The following is a 20,190-nucleotide window of genomic DNA, read 5'->3' on the forward strand; positions in this document are numbered from 1 at the left end:
AGTGAAGAAGAGCAGAATGTAAGTGTGGTGGAGGTACGTGAGGCATTACGTAGAATGAAAGGGGGTAAAGCAGCTGGAACTGATGGGATCATGACAGAAATGTTAAAAGCAGGGGGGGATATAGTGTTGGAGTGGTTGGTACTTTTGTTTAATAAATGTATGAAAGAGGGGAAGGTACCTAGGGATTGGCAGAGAGCATGTATAGTCCCTTTATATAAAGGGAAAGGGGACAAGAGAGATTGTAAAAATTATAGAGGAATAAGTTTACTGAGTATACCAGGAAAAGTATACGGTAGAGTTATAATTGAAAGAATTAGAGGTAAGACAGAATGTAGAATTGCGGATGAGCAAGGAGGCTTCAGAGTGGGTAGGGGATGTGTAGATCAAGTGTTTACATTGAAGCATATATGTGAACAGTATTTGGATAAAGGTAGGGAAGTTTTTATTGCATTTATGGATTTAGAAAAGGCATATGATAGAGTGGATAGAGGAGCAATGTGGCAGATGTTGCAAGTTTATGGAATAGGTGGTAAGTTACTAAATGCTGTAAAGAGCTTTTATGAGGATAGCGAGGCTCAGGTTAGGGTGTGTAGAAGAGAGGGAGAATACTTCCCGGTAAAAGTAGGTCTTAGACAGGGATGTGTAATGTCACCATGGTTGTTTAATATATTTATAGATGGGGTTGTAAAAGAAGTAAATGCTAGGGTGTTCGGGAGAGGGGTGGGATTAAATTATGGGGAATCAAATTCAAAATGGGAATTGACACAGTTACTTTTTGCAGATGATACTGTGCTTATGGGAGATTCTAAAGAAAAATTGCAAAGGTTAGTGGATGAGTTTGAGAATGTGTGTAAAGGTAGAAAGTTGAAAGTGAACATAGAAAAGAGTAAGGTGATGAGGGTATCAAATGATTTAGATAAAGAAAAATTGGATATCAAATTGGGGAGGAGGAGTATGGAAGAAGTGAATGTTTTCAGATACTTGGGAGTTGACGTGTCGGCGGATGGATTTATGAAGGATGAGGTTAATCATAGAATTGATGAGGGAAAAAAGGTGAGTGGTGCGTTGAGGTATATGTGGAGTCAAAAAACGTTATCTATGGAGGCAAAGAAGGGAATGTATGAAAGTATAGTAGTACCAACACTCTTATATGGATGTGAAGCTTGGGTGGTAAATGCAGCAGCGAGGAGACGGTTGGAGGCAGTGGAGATGTCCTGTCTAAGGGCAATGTGTGGTGTAAATATTATGCAGAAAATTCAGAGTGTGGAAATTAGGAGAAGGTGTGGAGTTAATAAAAGCATTAGTCAGAGGGCAGAAGAGGGGTTGTTGAGGTGGTTTGGTCATTTAGAGAGAATGGATCAAAGTAGAATGACATGGAAAGCACATAAATCTATAGGGGAAGGAAAGAGGGGTAGGGGTCGTCCTCGAAAGGGTTGGAAAGAGGGGGTAAAGGAGGTTTTGTGGGGGAGGGGCTTGGACTTCCAGCAAGCGTGCATGAGCGTGTTAGATAGGAGTGAATGGAGACGAATGATACTTGGGACCTGACGATCTGTTGGAGTGTGAGCAGGGTAATATTTAGTGAAGGGATTCAGGGAAACTGGTTATTTTCATATAGTCGGACTTGAGTCCTGGAAATGGGAAGTACAATGCCTGCACTTTAAAGGAGGGGTTTGGGATATTGGCAGTTTGGAGGGATATGTTGTGTATCTTTATATGTATATGCTTCTAAACTGTTGTATTCTGAGCACCTCTGCAAAAGCAGTGATAATGTGTGCATGTGGTGAAAGTGTTGAATGATGATGAAAGTATTTTCTTTTTGGGGATTTTCTTTCTTTTTTTTGGGTCACCCTGCCTCGGTGGGAGACGACCGACTTGTTGAAAAAAAAAAAAAAAAATTTTAAGGGGTGAATCAACTGATCACGATGGTCTGCCTCAATATGCATACAAGCATAATAATATTAACCGTTTCCTCATAAGAATGTAAAAACAAAACATTCCAGAAAAATCTTGAAACTTCCACCACAATGATCTTTTGAGAACATTCAAAGTAATCATATATTTATGATTTATTTAAATCATGCATGAAGCATGAAACCGGTTATTTTCATATAGTCGGACTTGAGTCCTGGAAATGGGAAGTACAATGCCTGCACTTTAAAGGAGGGGTTTGGGATATTGGCAGTTTGGAGGAATATGTTGTGTATCTTTATACGTATATGCTTCTAAACTGTTGTATTCTGAGCACCTCTGCAAAAACAGTGATAATGTGCGAGTGTGGTAAAAGTGTTGAATGATGATGAAAGTAGTTTCTTTTTGGGAATTTTCTTTCTTTTTTGGGTCACCCTGCCTCGGTGGGAGATGGCCGACTTGTTAAAAAAAAAAAAAAAAATGAAGCATGATTTAAATTACTATATGTGTTAAAGTTTATACCAGTACATACATCTATTTTTTTTAACCTACTGTCCATCTCCCACCAAGGTACAACGACCCGAAAGAAGTGAAAACGATTGCACCATCCTTCATTCGGTTAGTCTTGCCTGGTGCACACTCACATGAAAGATTGAATGAACCTCCAAACTGGAACATCCCACCCCTCCTTCAGCATGCAGGCACTACTTTCCACCTCCAGAACCCGAGCCCAGCTAACCAGTTTACCCTGAATACTGTTACCCTGCTCACTCTTGAACAGCAAGTCAAATAAATAAAACCACTTGCCTCCACTCTCTCCTACATAACATGCTCACTTAAGCATGTCCTTTCTAAACCCATAACTGCAATGAAATGTCAGTTATCTTTAGGTATTGTTCACGTATATGCTTCAATGTAAAAACTTGGTCCACACATTCCTTACCCTTCCTAAAACGTCCCCGTTCCTCTGCAGTCTTACTTTCTGTCTTACCCATAATTCTTGCAACTCGAATCATGGAATGAGTGGGGCTTAAACCCATGCCAAACAAGTCCTAAAACTCGCCTGTTACGCATTTGTTTGTTATTACAAATTCATGAGTCTTGCCACACCGCTGCCAAGTATTTCACCCAGTAGACTCAATAGGCTTATTCGTTATAATTCTTAACTTTTTTTTTTTCTCCATTCCCTTGCACAAAAGAACTATTCATGTTTTTTGCCAATCCCTAGGCACTGTCACCACTCCCTTACATGAATACTGTATATTGAACAAATGCACTAACCACTCAAACTACAGTGGAACCTTGGTTTTCGTTTGCCCTAAGTTTCGTTGAATTTGGTTTTCGATGACTTTTTTCATCAAAATACTATCCCAGTTTTCATTCATCACCTTGGTTTTTGTCCGCCGTACTGAATGTGTCCGTGTGCCCGCACCCACACAAAGCATCCCATGCACGCATTTTGAGTCAGTCTGGCTTTGTTTCTTGTCAAGTGAACGTTACCCTGAACATTCATATGAAACATTTCGTAATAATCAATCACTTTTTGTGCTTGTTTATTGAGTGCGACTGCTAAATAAGCCACCATGGGGCCAAAGAAGGTTCTGAGTGCCAGCCCTTTGATAAAGGTGAGAAACACGGTAGAATTCAAGAAAGAACTTGTAGAAAAGTATGAAAGTGGCATACGTGCAGTCAATCTTGCCAGGATTTATGGGAAGTCCTCATCAACGATCAATTCCATCTGATGTTGGGAAAGCCGTAAGTGTGCTAACGAAACAGAGATCGCAAAAAATTGAAGATGTTGAAAAGTTGTTTTGTGACAGGGGTACCGTGACTCTCAAGCTGGTCCTAGTGCCAGTAAAAGACAAAGAAGGGAAGTAACCCCGGGTAGGGACTTGATACCTGAAGTCCTAATGGAAGGGGATTTCCCTTCCAAACACTAAGCTCTCCTCCATCTCCCCTCCTTGTCGTCTTCCATACGCCAATGAGAGTCTTCAATAAAGGTAAAACTTGTTTAAATATTCATTTATCCATTAAAATTAGTGCTTTATATTTATTTCTCCTTTTTTTCTGTATGTAAAACTACTTATTCCCTATTTTTTTTTTTTTAACAAGTCGGCAGTCTCCCACCGAGGCATGGTGACCCAAAAAGAAAATACTTTCATCATTCAACACTTTCACCTCACTCACACAATCACTGTTTTTGCAGAGGTGCCCAGAATACAACAGTTTAGAAGTATATACGTATAAAAATACACAATACAGTGGACCCCCGCATAACGATCACCTCCGAATGCGACCAATTATGTAAGTGTATTTATGTAAGTGCGTTTGTACGTGTATGTTTGGGGGTCTGAAACGGACTAATCTACTTCACAATATTCCTTATGGGAACAAATTCAGTCAGTACTGGCACCTGAACATACTTCTGGATTGAAAAAATATCGTTAACCGGGGGTCCACTGTATATCTCTCCAAACTGCCAATATCCCAAATCCCTCCTTTAGAGTGCAGGCATTGTACTTCCCATTTCCAGGACTCAAGTCCGGTTATATAAAATTAGCGGTTTCCCTGAATCCCTTCACTAAATATTACCCTGCTCACACGCCAACAGCTCATCAGGTCCCAAATACCAATTATCTCCATTCACTCCTATCTTAACATGCTCACGCAAGCTTGCTGGAAGTCCAAACTCCTCACCCGCAACATCTCCTTTACCCCCTCCCTCCAACCTTTTCGAGGACGACCCCTACCCCGCCTTCCTTCCCCTACAGATTTATACGCTCTTCACGTCATTCTACTTTGATCCATTCTAAATGACCAAACCACCTCAACAAACCCTGATGGAGATTGAGACACTTATGCAGCATATGGGAATCTTTATTCAGGAAACGTTTCGCCACACAGTGGCTTCATCAGTCCAATACAAAGAGGAAGGCGTAAGGAGAGGAGGAGAATGAGGTAATCAGTCCCTCAACCTGGAGTCGATGTGTTCAGTCCATCAATCTTGTAGAATGTACACAAGATTGATGGACCACATCGACTCCAGGTTGAGGGACTGATTACTCATTCTCCTCCTCTCCTTATTCCTCTTTGTATTGGACTGATTTGTGGCGAAACGTTAACCCATCTGCATAAGTGTCTCAATCTTCAACTTGTCGGTTTTTCAAACCATTCATCTCAACAAACCCTCTTCAGCCCTCTGACTAATACTTTTATTAACTCCACACCTCCTAATTTCCACACTCAGAATTTTCTGCGTAATATTTACACCACATATTGCCCTTAGACAGGACATCTCCACTGCCTCCAACCGTCTCCTCGCTGCAGCATTTACAACCCAAGCTTCACACCTATATACGAGTGTTGGTACTACTATACTTTCATACATTCCCTTCTTTGCCTCCATAGATAACATTTTTTGCCTCCACATATACCTCAATGTACCACTCACCTTTTTTCCCTATCAATTCTATGATTAACCTCATCCTTCATAAATCTATCTGCTGACACGTCAACTCCCAAATATCTGAAAACATTCACTTCTTCCATACTCCTCCCCAAATTGATATCCAATATTTCCTTATCTAAATTATTTGATACTCTCATCACCTAACTCTTTTTTATGTTCACTTTCAACTTTCTACCTTTACACACACTCCCAAATTCATCCACTAACCTTTGCAATTTTTCTTTAGAATCTCCCATAAGCACAGTATCATCAGCAAAAAGTAACTGTCACTTCCCATTTTGTATTTAATTCTCCATAATTTAATCCCACCCCTCTCCTGAACACCCTAGCATTTACTTCTTTTACAACCCCATCTATAAATATATTAGACAACCATGGTGACATTACACATCCCTGTCTAAGACCTACTTTTACCATGAAGTAGTCTCCCTCTCTTCTACACACCCTAACCTGAGCCGCACTATCCTCATAAAAACTCTTTTGTTGATATTTTTGGGTGTCTGGAACGGATTAATTGGATTTACATCATTTCGTATGGGAAACATTGCTTTAGTTTTTGTCCAATTTGGATTTTGTCAGACTCTCTGGAATGAATTAAAAACGAAAACCGAGGTTCCACTGTATATCCCCAACTGATTTAATACACTTTTGTCTTAATCTTATCTCTCCCAGGTGCTATACCCCTTTTCACTCTACCCACTACCTCGTGCACCTTCCAAACACTACTGTCTAATTCTTCCTCACTCCTAAAAATGCTGTACTTCCCTGCCCAATGCACAAAATCAAATGGCCATCTGCTAAGGCAAGGTGACCCAAAGAAGAAAACACATTCACCATCATTCAGTCTATCACTTTCCATAAGTGTGCTGACATCACAATTCAGATGAATCTCTGACTAACAACCCCACCCATCCTTCAAAGCGCAGGTACTTACCTCTCTGGTGAGGAAGAACGCTTGTGTGTTGGTGAGGTTTTATTAGGTGAATTATTATGAGATACAGGACTAAAATGAGTGTTAGTCTGTGGTGTTGTTAATGATGCCACAGCTTTGCTGCGTAATCTTGCCTCCTGCTGTTCTCTGCGAATCTCCTCAACTTTTGTTTCCAAAACTTCCAATTTAACCTGCAACAAAATTGTAATATTACAACTTGTGACAAAATCCAATTATCTCAGTAAAATAAACCCTATCTCCATAGAACTTCTTGCAGTAAAATTTTCTGGCAATACGTCTTTAAGAGGGACATCCCAAAAATTTGGCACCAAGCGAAAATCTTGATATTGTACGATAGTTAAAAAAGAAAAGAAAAGAAAAGAAAAGAAAAAGAAAAAAAAAAAAAAAAAAAAAGGCAAATATGCAAAATAGCTACTACATACTCTAGATGCATTAAGCTACTTATGAAATTTGAAAACCAAAGAATGTTTCTCCTGACTAAACTTAGGCACCACAAGGTTAGCTCCTTCCATGAGTCATCCACCACTACCTTAACTGCATTCTGGAAGTATTTTGTACCTCCCTCATTTTTTTTTTTTTAACATGCTGGCCATCTCCCACCATGGCAGGGTGACAAAAAAAAAAAAAAAAAAAAAAAAAAAAAAAAAAAAAAAAAAAAAAAAAAAAAAAAAAAAAAAAAAAACTATCATTCACACACAATCTTAGTCTTTGCAGAGGCATGCACATATGACACTTCAGATGTCACTCCAAACATACATAAACAGTGTTTATGAAATATTTTGGGATATTTCATCCCCCTATCTTGTTTCAGGAGATTAACTAAGGAAACTAAAAACTGTGAATCTATTTCAGTGTTGAAGACAAAGAAACTCTTAGAATTCTAAGGGATAGGAGGGTGGGAGTTAACATTGAAATGTTCTTCAATTTGTGTAACACAGTTTAAAGTAACATAGATTCAAGAGAATGTAATTTACATGTTATGAGGGGGTTTACTGTATAACAAGCATGGTAGACAAGGAAAATTGCAATATGAATGAAATACCCATTTACAAGGCTCAAATATCTATAACCTACTACAAGTGTGTTAGGGGCTTGATATATACAGGAAGCCAATAATACATCATGGTCAAATCAAAAGAATGATTTAATCTACATACTGCACATATACTTGCCTTCTTCCTAGTGTAGAGTCTAAGTATAGAAGCAGCTACATCCTCAATGCACTCTTGAGAGACTCTTAAGACCAGGTACCAAGGAGGCTGTTCAGGAAGAGCCACTTTCAATAACCGGGCAGCAAGCCAGATACACGCACAAGCAATTGTCTCTGGACTGTAGCGTACAAATACATCTGTCCGAAGGGCATCATTCATGTAGTTCCTGTTGAAGAAATACAACATGCTGGGGGATATGTTGCCTCCTAGAGGCAATAGTAGTTGATGGCTACCAGGCACAACAAAAGAATGCAGTGAAGCTGCTCAAATTATAATCACATGAAGACACTTCACAACAGTTTATCCTTCCCCTAGGTACATGTTCCATGGTTGCTTCCTTGAATAGGATATACAAACCAGAAAACAACGAGTGAATTAAAGACCCTGGAGACGTGAAGAAGCCCACTGCTGGCTGCCCATCCTCCACCTGTTCAACCTGACCCTCCTCATTTCCCTTCTACCTCATCCTTTCCTTTCTTTTCCCATCCTTGCTTTGCTGCTGCATGTTACGATCAGGAGACTGGCTGGCCCCACACACTCCTTTAATTATGTGGAATCTCAACACCTGCAAAGAGAGTTTAGTGCATGGTATTCCACCCCAACCCATCGCTGCACCACAATAGTCCTTCTCTTCACCAGTTGTGCTGGCACAGCCACTGTCACCACTTCCACTACTAAGAAAATTTCAAGTCATTTATGCAAGTTTCCATATTGTGATAAAGCTCCACACTAAGTGACAGACTATTTAGAGGCAAAGCAATATTACGCACTTTTCACTTTTTTGGAATATGTATGTCTTGTCCATGAGCCATCTGCATGCAATCCCTGCAATACTCTCAGCCAGATGTTACTTATTACCTATAAAAAAAAAAGTGACGCATGTACATTAACTTTAAACAATTCCTCAGCTTTTAAAAAGTATTGAAAGCACCTTTCTTAGTGAGAGAAATATACGTTTGTCAGTGATTGTTTAACACCTTGATGCTAACAGTTATCACTTGATGACTATGGCTTTACTACTGAACTATTACATTCACAATTAATGGCTGGAGCTACATAAAGTCAATAATAAGCCGCTGTGTGTGTGGTAGCTGTAGGCCAGGCAGGCACGGCAGAGCCTAAGAGGGAGTTGCTGGGGAGTCAACTCTGCCTGCTAGAGGTACCCCGGCAGACACCACCCACGGCGCCACCACACACGACCGAAGGGGAGCCCAGAGTGACAGGGGCCCAGCCAGACTACACGTCACATGCCAGCCGCGCTAGCAGAGGGGAAGGTGGTGGTGGTGGAGCTGAAGGTCAAGGTGGTTGTGGTGGTGGTGGTGATGATGGAGGGCGCAGGGGCAGTGCTGGTCTCACCAACACTACTTACCTTGCCCCACCTTCCTCTGAGATGGAACAAAACCTTACATTAATATTGTGCAATCAAAACATCTTTTTTTTGAGTAATTAGCACCTCATTTGGTAATCATACAATTTCACTTGTATGCAATTTGAGCAACAAATTAAAAATCGCTGACAATTTCTGAAATAAAAAAATGATATAATTCAGACTCTTTCAGTAAATAACTACCAAAAGTTTAAATTAGTAAGTGTGCACACATTTTTCATTCAACATTCAAATGATTAAAACTTGTATATACCCTTTTTTTAAAAATAAACAATTTAAAAAACACTGCATCATAAATCTTTAAAGAGGAAGAGGAGAAAGTAACCTTTTTTAATTTCTTGTGCCTGGTACCACAAAGTGAGCCATCAACTGTTTGCCTTAGTTTTAAACAAAATGTGACACTGATTCAACTTAAAATCTGTCTCAACAGACAATGAAAAAAACCCAAAGACCACATTTTACATTACCGAGGTCCTAAAATCTTAAACAGGCCGTATGATTCATGTTAAAGTAACACCTAGGTTCTCAAGATCCAAAAGTTAAACCAAAGTTGACATGTCTGAGTTGACAACACAAGTCAAGTTTGGAAAGAAATTTGCATTATAGTAATTGTCTCAACTCAGGACAACAGACTCTAGGGTATCTTCATATCTATTTGATATTTCCCCTTTAAAGGTTTGCTCATGACAATCTACTATATGATGCAGTGAAAACTGGACCAATAGTATTCTGAAGCACTTTACATAAATGATTTATATATTGGTCACCAAATGTCATAGCTGTCATAAGAGGAGGCAATTCTATAGTACAGCTTTCAAAATAAGAGGTGCAGAGCCAATAGTGAATCCTTATCTGACAAAAGATATCAGTTCTTCTGTGGTTGCCATGTCATGACCATATTCAGGTGAAGCCAAGCACAGGGCAGTGTAACCTTTAGGTGAAGATAGTACTGTACAGTCGATTGACAAACTCGCCACTAACTGAATATCATAAAAACATAAAAAAAAAAAATAATAAATAAAAGTAGGATGGATTTGTGCTTTTTAACTACTTCCAGGGCATTTAAAAATATTTCCTATAAAGATGTACAACTATGTTAGCTTTTATTCAACACCTCTGTTCAACCAACAAGCGCACTATCTTCACCTTATGTAAACCACGAACCACTGGAAAACAAAATAAGAAAAAAAAAAAAAGATACTGGTAGCTCCATCCAGCATGTCAAAAGGTATTACATAATAGGAATATCTAAGCCACTCATAATTAATACCACATTTCATCATGTTTCAACATAAATCATAATTCTACTAATTCATTGTCACACATCTTACTACAGTACAAACAAACCCTAAGATTGGGTAGATAATAATGGAGCCATCTTTTAATGATAAAATAAAAATTATAAACAAAAACTTAAGTAGGAATCTTTCAATCTTTAAGCAAAAAGGACAGATACAAGCTAATTAAAAGATAATTCAGCAAGAAGAAGTGAGAGAATATAAGAGGGCTGTATAAGGCTTAGAAAAATGGGTATAAGGATAATGAGATGGAGCTGCCAGTAATATTAAAATACATGACACTCACCATGAAGACTGGGCCAGCCGGCGGTTGTCATCCGCCTCCAGCAGACGCAGGTACATGATAATGATCTATAAGAAGAAATTGTGTCAAAAATAGAGTTACACAGAGACTATGAATATAATCAAGTTGCAATATTGTAAAAGATGACATATATAGAGAAAAAAAAACTGAGGCAGCAATCTTAAGATTTCCAAAGCTTCCTATACACACACGTGTAGAAAATTTTACTCTTGAATTATCCAACAACAAAATCTTCCAATTTCTTCATTTTAATTTAAAACATAATATTTGCACCATACACTGTTTTCCACCCACAAATATGCTGCAAAATTTAAAGACCTTCTTTACAATGACTCAAGCATACATGTCTCTATACTTTGATGCAAAACCATTTTGCACCCAGTTACAAATTACTATTTTCATGACCCCTCAGCACTCCACCAACTGTTTCTGCACTACTGTGATTTAGCTTATGTATTAGTACACAACTTTTCTAGACCTCGAATTTGCCACACAGTGTTATTTTAGGCCACATCTGTGTTATTTGGGTCGCTAGCTACCTCATGTCTCCTAGGAAGAAAATCAAAGCTGCATGGGTATGCATGGGGTATTATGGGTAGTATCACCCAATAAACATAAGATCACAATGGCTAGATAACACACCAACCTTTCTCACAATGAAATCCAGGAAATACTGTTCAATCCAGACACTAATGACACTGAGGGTGATAATGGAGGACCATTTTCCAGTTTTGAAGGGGACAGCAATAGCGGAATGAGCAGTTCAACTCAAGATATAGAAGTGCCTTTTATCTTTGGTCTTGCCAAAAGTAGATGCCAATGGTTCTTTACCAAAATTAGATAGTGGTTGATGACAGTGAAGAGAAATATATGTACAAGGAGGATGGTACCAAATCAAGTGCTAGTGATAAAAGAATATTTACCCAGGAAATAAATACCAATGCAGTATTGCATTAGGTCTGGGTCTTACTTAAGTGCTGTTTCACTGTTCTATAGCAACACATCTAGACAAGGTTGGGTTAAGTAAGATTTGTCAAGAAATTCACAGTTGGAGCTCTTGGTCATCTGACTGAGGCCTTCTGCTGGCTTAAAGGTCCACCCCTTTAAAAATTAGGGTTATGATTATAACCACTTTTTTCTTTAAGTTACATCTAGACAATGATACTATTGTAAAACGGTGATAGTGACACTGATAGTGCTTTCACTGATATCAGAAAACCACATGTAACACCAGCACCATATAGGACAACAGCTATGACATCAACAGTGGTGACAACAGCACCAGCCATGCCAACACAAACACCATTGACACCACCACCAGAACAAGCTGGGAAACCATCAGCCATGATAACATCCCCAGTGACACCATCACCAGCAATGGCATCAATGGCAAATATTACATACTCACAGACCATCAGGGTGTGGAACTGGCAGGAAACTACCTCATTTGTGCCAAATGTTTCATAATCAGATAAAAAAAATACTGAAATTCAGCCAAACTATCCAATAACAGATGATTCCATTGAACTTGACTGCTTTCAATTATTCTTCTAGGACACACTGTTGATTATTGTTCTCCATACAAATAATTAAAAGTACATGTTAGCCAATTCTTGTTTCACTGAAATCACAGCTTCAAAAGTGGAAGGATACTACTGTTGCAGAGCTGTATTTCTTCTCTGAAACACTAATGCTGATGCCACACACCCACAAGAATATATCTAGGTACTGGAATACAGACAACCTTAAAGAAGCACCAGCTTTCAGTAAAATCATGCCCATTGATCACTTTCTCTTGTTGCTGCAAATTTTGAATTTCTCTTATAAAAGCAATCCCAGAGATGATTTGCTCTACAAAATACGAGAAACGACGTGTACCTGAAACAAATTTGGCAAATACTTTCATCCGACACAAAACATTGTCATAGAAGAGTCTGTATTTATTCAAAGCACGACTTTCCTTCAAACAAACGACATTGTTTGGTATTCAACTACCTGTGATATGACTGGAATACTGCTAGATGTTACTGTGCAAACAGTATTCCTCTCCAAACATGACATGTTTGGAGAGGAATATGATAGAGCTATATCTAGGTAAGAGCCATACCTTATTCACCAATAACTGGTACGCAAGTCGTTCTCTTTGTGATTTCCTCAAAGTGAACTATACAGACACGTGCAGGACAGCAAGAGAAAATAGAAAACATATGCCATTATTCACAAAATCCCTGGATACCAATGAAGTGTATTGCACACCAATGACATGATGGCATCTTGATGTGATGAGACAAATGTTGTCAAACTATACACAGACATCAAATCCAGGAAATGGGAAAAGCTGACTGGCAAACAGATGAACCTACTGTGACACCACTTACAGTCAATGACTACAATATGAACACAAATCAGATATGCAAACTGTATCTGTGGAATGTTATGAGCTCCAAATGGTAATTGTTTTTCATATGCTGGATGTTGCAGTGCTCAATGCATGCAATATGTTCCAGGTAAAACCAGGATGCAAACCCAACTGGCCAATTTGTTTTTATCTATCATAGGATAGACAACAGAAAAATACCCAGTGAAGGCTCAGCCAATATGTCACTGCACTGGGAATGAACACGATCCATTTTGGCTATAACCTGGTGAACGCTTCCCTGATACTATTCCTGCTACATAGCCAAGCAAGTGAGCAGATATACAGTATATCTGTAAATAGCGGTACACCATTGTGCCGTAAGCCATATTTTGAGGATTATCATACCTTGAAATAGTTTTAATATGAAAATAAAAACCAATAAAAAGTGTTGCATGACATTAGATATATATGATATGATTTTTTTTTATAGATTTATAGTCAGTGTGCTTCCCAACCTTTTGACAGTACTTTTTTTTTTTTTTTTTTTTTTGAAATCAGGATATTTTCATTGCAAAATACTGTACTTAGTGTTAACCAGTGCATAAAAACATGAAAAATTGCACTTTATTTGATTTAGAAAATCTAAATGGGGCTTTAGCACTGATGTTACCAACAGCACATCAATTTAGACCAACTTCAATAATACAAAATGGTTGTTTTTATCAGATTCCACTCAATTTTTTTTTCTTCAGAATCTTGTCCCACACACAGAAATTTTATTTCCTGGGTAAGCCACAGTTAAGAAGAAGTTAACTGATACAGTTAGTCTCAAACAAATATACCGCACTGTTCCTTCCTCTAATTTTCTTCCTTCTGACCTCTACTCTTTCACTGATCATTAATGTTCCCTCAAAATTTTTATCAACTTCAGCAGTCTTTTCAACTCGCAAATGACAGTCCACTTTAAATTTTTACCATTACATTTTAAGACTGCACTATCCCAACTCTATCAACAAACACAGAACATCCAAGTAGATATCACACATCCTTGTCAAGTTCCACTCTTATTGGAGACCATCCTACTCATTTCCTTCATTCTCTGCCATGTACCTCCTTCCTGTTGTAAAAACCTGTAGTATTCAACAAATGACCCACTACTCCTTACATTAGTACCAATGCCACATTATTTACCCATCTTCAAAAAAAACATGAAATCAACAAGCAATAGTACCTTTGACTTGCATACTTCAATTTAATCTTTTCACCATTGAATGATCCATTCCAAAAATTCCCTACTTGCATCCTTAAACTCAAAATAAAAATTTGATGCCATTTCAGTTTATCCTGAACCAGTGTAACGCAATGTCAAAACCATGAGCATGGAAGAAAAGTTAAACTATCAACACACTATGGAAAGTCTAAAACCCATTTGGGTTACCCATTACAAGGGGTGGTGAAAACATGATCCTATATCTAATCATAAATTTCATTATGGTGCAGGACAGCTCTAAACACTCCAGTGTACATTTCCAAATTATAGGTTAGTTGTGTAATGTTCCGGCCATGGCACTGTGAAACATTCTTCATGAATCCACTTTTTTTTTTTTCAGCCAGTCTACTGTATCACTTATTGTTCTACCATGCACTTAATGTGGAACTATGTTCAAAACTTATTTCCTCCCCTTTTCCGTATGTATAAAGGCACTACACACGTTTTCTTACTAATTTTTGGGCACCTGATACAATTTTTTCCCTTGCTGCTGTCAGCACCTGCTATATATACATCTTATTAGCCTCAGTTTTTCTTTCATAAGTTTCTTTACTGCCTCACTCCCAGCTCAGCTAATTCTACGAGATCTCATTCTTTCCTGTCCCAAACATTTTTATTATTATTTATTATCACACTGGCCGATTCCCACCAAGGCAGGGGGCCCGAAAAAGAAAAACTTTCACCATCATTCACTCCATCACTGTCTTGCCAGAAGGGTGCTTTACACTACAGTTTTTAAACTGCAACATTAACACCCCTCCTTCTGAGTGCAGGCACTGTACTTCCCATCTCCAGGACTCAAGTCCGGCCTGCCGGTTTCCCTGAATCCCTTCATAAATGTTACTTTGCTCACACTCCAACAGCACGTCAAGTATTAAAAACCATTTGTCTCCATTCACTCCTATCAAACACGCTCACGCATGCCTGCTGGAAGTCCAAGTCCCTCGCACACAAAACCTCCTTTACCCCCTCCCTCCAACCCTTCCTAGGCCGACCCCTACCCCGCCTTCCTTCCACTACAGACTGATACACTCTTGAAGTCATTCTGTTTCGCTCCATTCTCTCTACATGTCCGAACCACTTCAACAACCCTTCCTCAGCCCTCTGGACAACAGTTTTGGTAATCCCGCACCTCCTCCTAACTTCCAAACTACGAATTCTCTGCATTATATTCACACCACACATTGCCCTCAGACATGACATCTCCACTGCCTCCAGCCTTCTCCTCACTGCAACATTCGTCACCCACGCTTCACACCCATATAAGAGCGTTGGTAAAACTATACTCTCATACATTCCCCTCTTTGCCTCCAAGGACAAAGTTCTTTGTCTCCACAGACTCCTAAGTGCACCACTCACTCTTTTTCCCTCATCAATTCTATGATTCACCTCATCTTTCATAGACCCATCCGCTGACACGTCCACTCCCAAATATCTGAATACATTCACCTCCTCCATACTCTCTCCCTCCAATCTGATATTCAATCTTTCATCACCTAATCTTTTTGTTATCCTCATAACCTTACTCTTTCCTGTATTCACCTTTAATTTTCTTCTTTTGCACACCCTACCAAATTCATCCACCAATCTCTGCAACTTCTCTTCAGAATCTCCCAAGAGCACAGTGTCATCAGCAAAGAGCAGCTGTGACAACTCCCACTTTGTGTGTGATTCTTTATCTTTTAACTCCACGCCTCTTTCCAAGACCCTCGCATTTACTTCTCTTACAACCCCATCTATAAATATATTAAACAACCACGGTGACATCACACATCCTTGTCTAAGGCCTACTTTTACTGGGAAAAAATTTCCCTCTTTCCTACATACTCTAACTTGAGCCTCACTATCCTCGTAAAAACTCTTCACTGCTTTCAGTAACCTACCTCCTACACCATACATTGCAACATCTGCCACATTGCCCCCCTATCCACCCTGTCATACGCCTTTTCCAAATCCATAAATGCCACAAAGACCTCTTTAGCCTTATCTAAATACTGTTCACTTATATGTTTCACTGTAAACACCTGGTCCACACACCCCCCTACCTTTCCTAAAGCCTCCTTGTTCATCTGCTATCCTATTCTCCGTCTTACTCTTAATTCTTTCAATTATAACTCTACCATACACTTTACCAGGTACACTCAACAGACTTATCCCCCTATAATTTTTGCACTCTCTTTTATCCCCTTTGCCTTTATACAAAGGAACTATGCATGCTCTCTGCCAATCCCTAGGTACCTTACCCTCTTCCATACATTTATTAAATAATTGCACCAACCACTCCAAAACTATATCCCCACCTGCTTTTAACATTTCTATCTTTATCCCATCAATCCCGGCTGCCTTACCCCCTTTCATTTTACCTACTGCCTCACGAACTTCCCCCACACTCACAACTGGCTCTTCCTCACTCCTACAAGATGTTATTCCTCCTTGCCCTATACACGAAATCACAGCTTCCCTATCTTCATCAACATTTAACAATTCCTCAAAATATTCCCTCCATCTTCCCAATACCTCTAACTCTCCATTTAATAACTCTCCTCTCCTATTTTTAACTGACAAATCCATTTGTTCTCTAGGCTTTCTTAACTTGTTAATCTCACTCCAAAACTTTTTCTTATTTTCAACAAAATTTGTTGATAACATCTCACCCACTCTCTCATTTGCTCTCTTTTTACATTGCTTCACCACTCTCTTAACCTCTCTCTTTTTCTCCATATACTCTTCCCTCCTTGCATCACTTCTACTTTGTAAAAACTTCTCATATGCTAACTTTTTCTCCCTTACTACTCTCTTTACATCATCATTCCACCAATCGCTCCTCTTCCCTCCTGCACCCACTTTCCTGTAACCACAAACTTCTGCTGAACACTCTAACACTACATTTTTAAACCTACCCCCATACCTCTTCGACCCCATTGCCTATGCTCTCATTAGCCCATCTATCCTCCAATAGCTGTTTATATCTTACCCTAACTGCCTCCTCTTTTAGTTTATAAACCTTCACCTCTCTCTTCCCTGATGCTTCTATTCTCCTTGTATCCCATCTACCTTTTACTCTCAGTGTAGCTACAACTAGAAAGTGATCTGATATATCTGTGGCCCCTCTATAAACATGTACATCCTGAAGTCTACTCAACAGTCTTTTATCTACCAATACATAATCCAACAAACTACTGTCATTTCGCCCTACATCATATCGTGTATACTTATTTATCCTCTTTTTCTTAAAATATGTATTACCTATAACTAAACCCCTTTCTATACAAAGTTCAATCAAAGGGCTCCCATTATCATTTACACCTGGCACCCCAAACTTACCTACCACACCCTCTCTAAAAGTTTCTCCTACTTTAGCATTCAGGTCCCCTACCACAATTACTCTCTCACTTGGTTCAAAGGCTCCTATACATTCACTTAACATCTCCCAAAATCTCTCTCTCTCCTCTGCATTCCTCTCTTCTCCAGGTGCATACACGCTTATTATGACCCACTTCTCGCATCCAACCTTTACTTTAATCCACATAATTCTTGAATTTACACATTCATATTCTCTTTTCTCCTTCCATAACTGATCATTTAACATTACTGCTACCCCTTCCTTTGCTCTAACTCTCTCAGATACTCCAGATTTAATCCCATTTATTTCCCCCCACTGAAACTCTCCTACCCCCTTCAGCTTTGTTTCGCTTAGGGCCAGGACATCCAACTTCTTTTCATTCATAACATCAGCAATCATCTGTTTCTTGTCATCCGCACTACATCCATGCACATTTAAGCATCCCAGTTTTATAAAGTTTTTCTTCTTCTCTTTTTTAGTAAATGTATACAGGAGAAGGGGTTACTAGCCCATTGCTCCCGGCATTTTAGTCGCCTCATACGACACGCATGGCTTACGGAGGAAAGATTCTTTTCCACTTCCCCATGGACAATAGAAGAAATAAAAAAGAACAAGAGCTATTTAGAAAAAGGAGAAAAACCTAGATGTATGTATATATATATATGCATGTGCATGTCTGTGAAGTGTGACCAAAGTGTAAGTAGGAGTAGCAAGATATCCCTGTTATCTAGCGTGTTTATGAGACAGAAAAAGAAACCAGCAATCCTACCATCATGCAAAACAGTTACAGGTTTTTGTTTCACAGTCATCTGCAGGACGGTAGTACTTCCCTGGGTGGTTGCCGTCTACCAACCTCCTACTAACTACTACCATATATATATATATATATATTACTATATATTTATATTTACTATACATATATTACACTGGCTTCCTCAAACTCTCTCCAAAGCTTATTTCAGTCATCCTCTACAAGGTAGCATGAACCAAATACAGTGGACCCCCGGATAACGATCAGCTCCCAACTCGACCAATTATGTAAGTTTATTTTTGTAAGTGCTTTTGTAGGTGTATTTTTAGGGGTCTGAAATGGACTAATCTAATTCACAATATTTCTTATGGGAACAAATTCGGTCTATAACGGCACCCAAACAGACTTCTGGATTGAAATAATATCGTTATGCGGGGGTCCACTGTAATAGGAAATGCTCATCACCATTCATTCAATAGTGAACACACACACACCACAATGCAACTGACTCTCTGAATCATAACATTCTTACTCCATTAGATACAGGTACTGTACTTCCTGCCTCCAAGACAAAGTCTGACTAACCAATTTCCCTTAAAGTGCCTTCCTAAATGCCACCATGTTCACACTCCAGCACCAAGTCCTTAAATCACTTGTTTTTGCTCACCTCAGTCTAACATGCCTATTGGAAGTTCAAGCCCCTACCACTTAACCCCTTTATACTCTCCCTCCAACCCTTCCTAGATTGACCCCAATGCCTTGTTTCCAAGCCAGACGTATACTCTCTCTCAATTATCCTCCTCCTCCTCTTAACAAGCCAGCTGTATCCCACTGAAGCAGGGCGGCCCAAAAAGAAAAACGTAAGTTTCTCCTTTTAACTTTAGTAATGGATACAGGAAAAGGGGTTACTAGCCCCTTGCTCCCAGCATGTTAGTTGCCTCTAATGACACGCATGGCTTAGAGGAAGAATTCTGTTCCACTTCTCCATGGAGATAAGAGGAAATAAACAAGAACACGAACTATTAAGAAAATAGAAGCAAACCCAGAGGGGTACATCTATATATATACATATATATATATGTGCTTGTACATGCATGCTTAATTTAGCTGTGTGCTCTTATAGGGACTTAGAAGTAATTTTTATTTAAAATTATGTATAGATCTTTTCATAAACCACATGTTGTGTTAATGTCAATTTCATAAGACTACAAGTGTGTTAGCACCTCACTACTACTTACTAATGTGAAGAAGATGATATTCTATATTCTGCAAAAACAGCTAGATTTATTAGGCATGTATATCATTTTTGGCAACCATATGCCTTGAAGCATATACCAATATTTAAGCAAAAAAATACACATATTCCACTAACTGCATCACCCAAGCTATACAAATAGTTCACTTTAAACAATGAAATGATTTTCTGATATACTAATAGAGAAATTATAGCCTTATATACTTAGAAGACTGCAAAACTCTGAATGTGAGCAATTTCAGCAAAGGAGAATGACTAAAAACTTACATGTACAGAGAATACAAGTGCATAGGTTGGGAGCACACCTGTGTGGAGAGTTTCAAAATAGGCTCTTACCTTGTGGGGATGCTTGACGTGACAGCAGAATCCTAATTCCTTTAAAAGCCGTCGTTCAGCTTTGATGACCTGATTCTTGAGGGCTATGTAGTTGCTGTCTAGAATCACAGGTTGAATGGTCCTGTAATCATATCATTGTTAGTGGGCTACTAGAATTACATCATACCTTCCCATCATTCTCTTACTGAATTATTATTATATGAAATAAGTCAAGCTGCTTCCATGACTTATTTCCAGTACTGGCAGAACATTTAGCATTCAACACCTCACAACCAGACCATAATGACTTTACAATAAAAACACCAAACATTCACTTCAATCACTGAACATTTACACACAAACCTTAA

At 38.9% G+C, this 20,190-nt stretch overlaps 1 protein-coding gene across 2 annotated transcripts in view; it reads right to left on the bottom strand.

The window, feature by feature from the left end:
* Positions 1-20,190, bottom strand: part of LOC128701300 (cyclin-L1) — a 77,956-nt gene that overhangs the window by 8,774 nt on the left and 48,992 nt on the right. For both annotated transcript variants that reach the window (XM_053794956.2, XM_053794957.2), the window contains exons 4-7: positions 19,844-19,964; positions 10,512-10,576; positions 7,502-7,706; positions 6,312-6,499 (exon numbers count right to left, since the gene is read on the bottom strand). In XM_053794956.2, coding sequence (XP_053650931.2) covers positions 6,312-6,499; positions 7,502-7,706; positions 10,512-10,576; positions 19,844-19,964 — 579 coding nt within the window. The remainder of the gene's footprint in view (positions 1-6,311; positions 6,500-7,501; positions 7,707-10,511; positions 10,577-19,843; positions 19,965-20,190) is intronic.

This window comes from Cherax quadricarinatus, chromosome 72 (assembly GCF_038502225.1).
Source record: "Cherax quadricarinatus isolate ZL_2023a chromosome 72, ASM3850222v1, whole genome shotgun sequence".
NCBI classification, from domain to species: Eukaryota; Metazoa; Arthropoda; class Malacostraca; order Decapoda; family Parastacidae; genus Cherax; species Cherax quadricarinatus.